At 33.7% G+C, this 9,245-nt stretch overlaps 1 protein-coding gene and 1 long non-coding RNA gene across 2 annotated transcripts; one reads left to right on the forward strand and one right to left on the reverse strand.

Moving 5' to 3' along the window:
- Positions 1-780: 780 nt before the first annotated feature.
- Positions 781-1,873, forward strand: LOC146956576 (uncharacterized). Its single transcript, XR_015020292.1, has 2 exons — positions 781-1,236; positions 1,339-1,873. It is a non-coding gene; the product is annotated as an uncharacterized LOC146956576 (long non-coding RNA).
- Positions 1,874-2,223: 350 nt separating this feature from the next.
- Positions 2,224-6,477, reverse strand: LOC146956577 (nuclear transcription factor Y subunit B-1-like). Its single transcript, XM_085729596.1, has 7 exons — positions 6,246-6,477; positions 5,838-6,079; positions 5,178-5,307; positions 4,967-4,972; positions 4,781-4,864; positions 4,622-4,660; positions 2,224-2,580 (listed from the first exon to the last, which is right to left on the reverse strand). Exons 2-7 carry the CDS (start codon positions 6,059-6,061, stop codon positions 2,533-2,535), a joined length of 531 nt encoding a protein of 176 aa, XP_085585722.1. The 5' UTR covers positions 6,062-6,079; positions 6,246-6,477; the 3' UTR covers positions 2,224-2,532.
- Between the last annotated feature and the right edge of the window lie 2,768 nt (positions 6,478-9,245).

Consider the following 9,245-nt stretch of genomic DNA (forward strand, 5'->3'; position numbering starts at 1 on the left):
ATGAACAACAAAAACAAAAGCTTTATCAATTTACAAGTCAACCAATAGGCAGTAAGATTATGAACATTCAATCAGTCATTCAAGTTTCTGTAACCAAAAAAAATCAGTCATTCAAGTTTACAATTTTTGGACAAACAAACTATATATATTTTTATCATCTTTTTCTCATCTATGATCTATCTTTCTATTATAGTAGAATTTAAAAAGTAACAATCTTAAAAATACGTCACTTTTTGTGAAGAATCTATCAATCACATCCGACCGTTTCACGGTAAACCATGATGACCACCACCATCTTGCTCTTCTTCCTCTAGAAAACTCCATCCATTTATTTCTCCAATCTGTCTACTAGAAGACCACCACTTTCACGATTGTTTTTCACTCCCCTCCTACGAAGCCGCGATACTTGACACGATACTGATACGGTGATATATGGGAAATATGGGAAATTTTAAACTTAATATATAAATGCACAATATGTAAATATAACTAAAATTGATAATGATAATATATTAACATTCACATTACTCAAAATGAGCAACCAAGTGACAATTAAATGCACAATATTTTAAGTTTGTTTATGAACTAAAGCTTTGGTGAGCTGCTGCTGATTGTAGATTTTGATAGTCATTGATAAAACGTGATGCAACAACTAACCACTAATTGAAGCATAAGATAGAATCATCAGATGAACCGGTTATTATCTTTTGTTAATTTAAAAACAAACAATTGTTTCCCAGAACAAAAGCCGATCATTAAAGCAAGCAATCTTATTAAGAGACTATTTTTTTTCCTTCATGAAACAGAAGAGGAGATTAAAGAGAGAAGATATCAAAGGGAGAAGAATAGAGCATTAGAGAGAAGAATAGAAGAAATAACAAAATGAAAGAAAGAAGACGTGGACAAAAAAAGAAAAGAAAAAAAAAAACGCAAAAATCCTTCATACGTATCGGATCATGCAGCCGTACCACACACGTATTGGTTAAATTTTTTTCCAAAAAAAGTATATTAATTGCTCGATACTTCCCCAATACATATCGGACGTGTATCAGTGCAGGAAACGTGTCGTACACCGGTTCTTCGCCATTTTTAAAATATCAGGCTTCACAGGTCACCTCCGAGCTCATCCATGGAGTTGAGCATCAGATCAATGCCACAATAACCATCTTTTAGATTGATTGTTTCACGACTGGGCACCAGCGACCACTGCAACGGAAATCCTCCCCGCTGCAGTAGGTAATTTTCGGCTATCTTTCACCATTTGCTTCTTGTTTCTTCGTTGTAGTTTGTCTCCCTATACTAATATCCATCTCTTTTGTGCATTTTCCTCCATTCCAGCACCATTCTTTTATGGGAAGGACAATGAAGATGATGAAAAACACAATTTTTTTTAACGAAGAGATGGTTAATATGTTGGTGCAGGACATATACTATAACAACCAATGGAAATGCGGATAAATGAGGATCACGTAATGGATGTACCAAATACCGATATACTCTCCCTCTAAAATTTTAAGTGACTTCATTGAGTATCTCATATCACTCCACGTGGGACTCTAACATCCTATACTGGGCACAATTAAATCCACGTGGTGTTTGATGTGGGCACATTCATTACCTCTAATCAAGTTCCTGGGGAAGAACTATGGTTTTGTCTGCATCAAATATTGCATGGCATTTAACACCACAGACAGGCACATTCATTCCCACCATTATGGACATCACCAAACACTAGTAGGGGCCAACGAGACCGATAGACTCATAGGTCTAGGATTGTTTTAATGTTCTGTCTTTCCACCTTTGGATGATTGCTGGATTGTATTGAATACATTTGATTTTAGTTTTACTACAAGATTGACTCACTTTCCTGCCAGTGGACTTGCTTTCAGAAAACTTGGTGTGCCATCATTTTCAATTTCAAAATTTCACCATATTGTAAAAATTGAATAAAAAACGATCAGAACTATCGTTTTCAGTTATTAAGTACTATGATAATGATTTGCATGCATTACTTTAATTTTTTAAATTTTCTATTGAACCATTCATAAGTCTTAATGATGATTTCACTTAACTGAACCTGCCAATCCTTCCAAGAACATTTGTGCTTTGACAAATCAACTTCTAAGAAATCCATCGAAGAGAGAAACAACAATTTGTCCTAAACTAAATGAAATAATAAATGCAGTTTGTAATGACATACTAATACTAAAGATCTAAATAGAGTTCTCAAAACAGGCACTTCTCATCATGACAAGTTGCATGGTGAATCACATACATACAGAACACATATTATCTTCCCTTTAGTGGGCAAGGCAGCTAAATTTAATAATTGTATTCAAAATCTACCTGAATACCGTAACAAAATTTTGACACCCATGCTTTCTAGTTTCTACACACGAGCGCCTAAATTTAAAATCACCAAACCATTGTTTCAGTTCATCTTTTGAGGAGAAGCTTCTTTGTCTTTTTGGTAGGAAAATGGTGGAAGAGGTGCAACACAATGAAAATGGCAGGTGAGGAGAAGCATCTAATCTATTCATGATTTTGCATTGAAGGCATAACCAGATGTTGTGGATGCACCTGCAAATCAGCAACAAATTAAAATATGTTACAAGTCCTAAGAAATATGTTCATAGTGGAGAGCTGTAAGCAAAGATATATTTCATTCATCACTTGAATAAAGATTTGAATTCTTATACCAAATCACTACTCTTAATTCTTAAGAATGTAAGTAATTGTGATCTTCAAAGAATGAGTACTCTGACGATATAACATGGTTTTGGATTCTTAGAACTCACACAGTCATCGATCCGAATTGTCATGTCAAAATCAGACGTCAAGTTCTGACTTTGTATTTTGGACTCAATCAAACAAAAGCTCAAATGTGGGACATTCAATCTTGACCAGACATCCAGATTATTTTCAGTCTCAACCGTAGAGTTAGCCAGATAGAGAACAACCAAACACATCGGCCGGAGTGTTACTCAATCGAATACAACAGTAAACAGTTCATGATACAAGTAGAACAGGACAAAGGCAAATACAACCTATATAATACCACTGAACAGCAAAATTACAGAAATAATAGTAGCATCAGATTTGTGGTACTAAGTGTGACAAACAAGGTGGCAACTAATAGAAAACATTGACAAAGATCAAAGAGAAAAAAATGGTGCAGATGAAAATCAGAAGAGCACCAGGCAGAAATAATGACAGGATCATGGAGAAAGACAACAACCTATCACGAAACTCCACTCAGCATTTGCTCTCAAGCAACTTGGTAAGCTAGATTGTTTTTGTGGCATGCATCTCCCAGTGACTCCTTATTATCAACCCAATGGAAGTACATTCGAAAGTTACAAACCAAAGGTCATATGTCATGGTATCTCTAGCCTCGTGATTGGTGGCTTCAAACAAACAAAATTCAGTATGGATTATATTTCAGACCCATCTCTAAACATATCAGTCTTGGGTGAATTCCAATATGGTACTATCTTTTGGGTCTGGTCTAGGGGATTTGTGTGAGTACTGTTATGCATTCTACTGGGTGCTCTGGGCAATATGGTACTATCCTTCAGGCCTAAAGGTTATTAACACAACCAATAGAAGATGCCGCAAAAAACAATTGTCAGTTGATTGCTCTGTTATGCAGCTGTTAGATTCGGTTAGATTGAAGGAGACAATAGCTAGCTAAAGTTGGCAGTGTAAGATGTAAGTAATCAATAAAGTTCTGATAAAGGTAGAGATTTAAGAAAGTGAGAGAAAGAGTGAGAAGATTAGGGAAAACAGGGAGATAGAAATCGGAGACATAATCTGAATAATTATTATGTTTCATGAAAGTTGTTTCTAAACCAAGAGCAATCACAATATATATGGTGGGGATCAACCAACTCCAAGAGTAACTCTTGGCATGTTTAGTCTTCATAATAACTCAATCTGGGCATTGAATTTCAACATAGACAAGGACAATGAGAGCTTGCCGATACTCAAAACAGAATGGATCAATAGGGGTTAACCCATTAGACCTGAATACCAGATTTTGATATAGCAAACATTGGGTGAATGTTGTGGAGCAGAATGGGGACTGGTGGGGATGAGTTTGGAGTATGAGATAAGTGGCCAAAAAAGAGATCTTGAGGTCACGAAAAAAAAGTTCCCTGGATAGTTAGACTGAGATAAAAACCCTGCATGCAGGACAGGACAGTGTAACTTATATGGGAAGATGAGTACCCAGGAAATACACGATCTCAAACTGAATGTTAACATTTGGAAAAAAATGAGCAAGCAAGGTAAGGAAAAGTTCAACATCTCATGTTTTAGTTCCAGATTTCAATTTGGATGATTGGTATGTAAGCAGATAATTACGTGGATAATCATGGCCAATCAGATAAGAGTTCGGTGAATGAGTTTAATTCCTGTCCCCAATCTATTTCGACTGAATCAATGAATTGGCTAAGCTAGCCATAGCCTTAAATTGGCAACATGTATTGTTTCATATTTTTATCTTTTAATAAAGAATATTTCATAACTTCACGTCTTCAATCTCCATAAATGAGTATGAACTTGTTCACTAAAAAACATTGAGCAAGCATCTATTCAAGAGAGACAGAGAGATTGTTACCTGGGAATCAATATAGCTCAAAGAACCCTGATGAACAAACTGCAATATGCATAAACCAATTTCAAGAGAAAGTACATATTAGCTAATACATTGAACCTTGTTTTGACCAACAAGGCACCAGAATAAAAACACAAATCCAAAAAAGTTGTGCAATCACACCTGAGCATTTTGACCTGGAGGACCGCCAACTTGGTCTCGTCTACCAGATCCATCACCGTTTCTAACAGATCCTTTACTATCACCCTATCAGAAACCATGGCTCACAGATGTTAGCATTCCGTTGGCAAGATAGTCTAAGGTAAAAAACAAAATAATACAATCAATCAGAGGGGAGGATTAGCTAACCTCTAACTGTGATATCCGTCGACATTCCAAAATCACCAAGGAAGAAGGAAAGAAAAAAAAACGGTCAGATAAATACTAAGCCATAAAGAACATTATTGAAATTTTGAAGAGAACTTAATGAAACATTAACTTCAAAACATAATAACATTGTACATAAATCATCCAAAACCAAGCATTAACTTAAATGGCAAAACAAAGAAAGTAAAATTACCTCTCTGAACCTTGCTAGGTACACCTTAAGTGGTTCTATATAGTCTTCAAATCCTAAAGTAGCCATAGCCCATAACAAATCATCTCCATTAATGGTCTTTCTCTTCTCTTTCTGGCATTTCTCACTTGCCCTACAACCAACCCAAAACATCCATTTCCAATTCAGACAACAAACAAACAAACTAAAACCCTAAAATATTTTCCACCAAACATCACATAAATTGACAAAACACTAATCTTTCAACACGTTCCAATTTACCCCATTTGCCAACAACCACAATTTATATCACCCATCTAAAAGAGTATAAAAAAATACATTTTCAAGCATTTTTCAACAAACAAACAAACAAAATAAAACCCTAAATTATTTTCCACCCAACATCAAATAATTTAGCAAAACACTCATTTTCATTACATTCCAATATACCCAATTGCCAAAAACTGAAATTTATATTACCCATCTAAGAGAAACTAAAAAAAAAAACGTTTTTTTGCAAGCATTACAATTAAAAAACGTTTTTTTTGCAAGCATTACAATTAAAAAACGTTTTTTTACAAGCATTACAATTAAAAAACATTTTTAAGCATTTTTCAACTAAAAAAATTATAGCTTTTCAATAAAAAAAAATAAAAATACTATGGTTTTGGAAATGGGTCTCACTCGCTAGTAATAAAGCTGATGAATTCAGAAACACATTCTTGCATCGTATCTTTAGCATCTTTCGCAATTTTCCCATTTGAAGGTAAAGCCTTTTTCATGATTCTGCTAATGTTAGCTATAGGCAAAAAACGATCTTGTTCACGTGAAGCAGAAGAAGAGCCACGTGGACTCTGTTCACCACCACTCTCATGGCTTTCTTCGCATTGGTTCGGTGCATCTGCCATGGCGCATAAACCCTAAAACTAAAACCAACGAATCAGATCAAAGAAAAATAATGACAATAATAATAGTAGTATATTGAAAAAAAGTGAATGGTGGAAATTAAATGGTGATAGTGACAGAACGGTAAGATCTGAAATGCACATGGATGAAATTGAATGGAGTAGATTTGAATGAATAGTTACGTACCTAGAAAAGTGTATTTGGCGCTCGAGAAGAAACAATTGATTGGATGTTTGCTTACAAGGCAAATATAGGCAAACAAATGTTTTAAAGTGACCAATAAGACATTGAAGTGATGACTAAATTAGATTTTGTTGGATGAATCTATGTTTGCTTAAACAATGGTCTTAACTCTTACACTCGCACAAATGAAACTGTTTCAATTGTGCAAAGTTTTGGGGACAACTAACTTATGTTTATCATTAATTTCGTGACTACTCTGTCCATCTTAAAATAATAGTTGTTTAAAGTTTGTATATATTTTTTAAGAAAATGATTAATTGTGTTGATTTTGATGATAAAATTTTACTAAAATACTCTTATTAATTGTAGTCAGTGGAGTATGTTAAGTTAGATGAAATTCAATAAATAAGAGTATAATAGTAGAAAAATAATAATAAATGATGTATTAATATTTTAAAGTGACAATTATTTTACGACGTAGAAAAAATGTTAAAAGACAATTATTTAAAGACAGAAGGAGTATGATTTACCCCGGGGCACTGGTTAAGGAAGCCAAAAGAGAAAATTTTAAATAAAAAAAAACATACTTTTTCAGCTTTTAATGCACTGATTACACATCTCTCAATGCAAATCTTACTATATTTGACCCTTAACCAGTGCCCCGGGGGCACTGGTTAACATTTTCCTTTAAAAAACCATCTCAATGGATATTTTTATTATAAAAGAGATGTAATTTTGAAATACTTAGAACAACTTTAATGGTGAACTTCGACTAAATGTTATTTTGTGAGTCCCATAAACATGTCATCTTAAAATAACTCACTCATATTTTGCTCCAACAGTGTAACCCTAAAATAACTCATATTTAACCCACGTCTTTAATTCACATGTTAAAATTTTTGTTTGTATTTAATATATAAAAAAGTTAAAAAGTGCATGTTGTGTCAGAATTGCAGCCAAAGGGGAAAAACTTCAGGGACATAATGTCACGGTACCATTGTGCATAGAGCCAATAAAATTTTGACACATGTGCAGGGAGGGTTTATGTTTACAAGATCCTATGGACCAAATGCAATGGCACAAGATCCTATGGACCAAAATTAATGGCACCGTGTCATTAATAGCACCGAAGTGCTACTCCAGCCAAAGAACGTTACTTGCTGAAGTAACAATTATTACAAGGTGGCAGACTCCGTTCAATGAACTTAAGAAAAGGTAGAAATTGGGTTACGACAGTTTGGTGGACTAGATTGAAAAACCATTGTTGAAGCTGCTCTTAGGGTCTGTTTGTTTTGAGTGATAGTCTAGATAAAGATTGATCAAAGAACAGAAAGTGGATGGATTAGTACTCTTTCCTTGGTTTGGTTGCTTTGTTACTGTAGAAAGAAAGTATCATTTTGGTGGGGGCCTACGTTCTAAAACTTTCCACTCAATGCAGTGAAGAAAGCTAGGGAATGGGTTTCAGAATTGTAAAATTACAATATTGCCAATATTGAATAAAAAATTCCAATGGCATGTGCTTGTTTTCTCACGTGACTGGTTTCAGGCGTTCAATTTTTATTACTATGTACATGCAATATAATACCTTTAATTTATTATTTGTTTTTTAGGGGTTATTATTTGTTTTTTATTAATATATGTTACTTTATTAATTATATATATATATATATATATATATATATATATATATAATATTCAATTTTTAATGTAAGGATATTTATGTCATTTTAATAAACATAGATCTATCTTTCCTTTACCTTTCTTTCCACTTTCTTTGATACCAAACGGCTAAACAATCATCTCACTTTCCATTCACTTTCTACTCTCTTTCATTCCTTCAACAATCTTTCCTCATACTATCTTTCCTTTCACTTTATCTTGTCTTCCAAACAAACCCTTAATCATATACTTTTACCGAAGTCCTTGATGAGAATTTTTATTGCAGATTGATTTTATTCATGATTCTCAATATTATATGGACAACATTTTTTTGTGAGTATTGTATTTTGTGCTTAGTGGTTTGGCTCAACATGTTACTAGGTGTGTATCAAACCCTTCATCTAGTGCATTTATCCAATCTATTGAATACAATATTTTCATAATGTGAAAAATATCATTAGTGTTATAATGTTAACATTGTGGACAATTTAGTCTGTCAATAATGTGAAAATGCCACTGACGAGTCTTTATTTAGGCGGAGGCCGTCAATTTTATCTCGCCATATTTTGCAAAAACACTTAAAATTTCCATGCCCTCTCCCCTTTATTGATAAATAACATGCACAATTGAGTGAACTTTGTAGTTAAACTTACGAAAGGAAGGGCACATGCGAGTTTGTATATCGACTCTTAAGACAAACTTTAATAATTATCAAACAATAATTTATAATGTTTGTATTGTTTTGTTATATTAAATTTGTACTTATTTATCTAACCATGCATTACATAACGAGTTTGAGGCGATACCGTCGATGATACCTTGTCATAACGATATTTTGGTGTCATTTCTGAACCAGTTTGGAGTCTTTAGACATGTAATTTGAATGTTTTAGTTGATTTGTGTAATGAATTGAAGAAAAATGATAATGAGAAAGAAAATTGCATAAAAGACCTTGAACCGACTCGAATTGACCATAATCAAACAACTTTGTGGTCATGATATGCTTTTTACAAGATGTGTTAAGTGACTTTTTTTTAGGTATAATCACCACAGACGTTACAACGAGGTGCTCGGGCCAGGGCCCTTTAGGCTTTATATGGATGGAATTCGAGACATTTGGATATTCAACTTTTGAGCTTGTTAAAAAAAAGCAAAAATATTTTTAAATAATTTGTTAATGCAGTTAAACATTTAAAATACAACTTGATTCGGTAACAATGTAAAGCTGAGTTTACATCGTCAACACATGTGAGTGCTTTGGGGGACTAACATAACATAGTCCATCGCTAACCATGATTTAGAACCATCAGATTAAACAAGCTTAAGTAATGTTATTGTGCAACC

Source organism: Medicago sativa, chromosome 1, assembly GCF_051527215.1.
Source record: "Medicago sativa cultivar Bolivia chromosome 1, Bolivia_mono, whole genome shotgun sequence".
Taxonomy (NCBI): domain Eukaryota; kingdom Viridiplantae; phylum Streptophyta; class Magnoliopsida; order Fabales; family Fabaceae; genus Medicago; species Medicago sativa.

Excerpts from the sequence above, each read along its gene's own strand:
- LOC146956577 (XM_085729596.1), bottom strand. The coding sequence starts at position 6,061 with ATGGCAGATGCACCGAACCAATGCGAAGAAAGCCATGAGAGTGGTGGT. Across the intron at positions 4,661-4,780 it reads CTCCAGGTCAAAATGCTCAG|TTTGTTCATCAGGGTTCTTT; the intron begins GTGTGATTGCAC and ends TGCATATTGCAG. Across the intron at positions 2,581-4,621 it reads TGAGCTATATTGATTCCCAG|GTGCATCCACAACATCTGGT; the intron begins GTAACAATCTCT and ends GCTGATTTGCAG.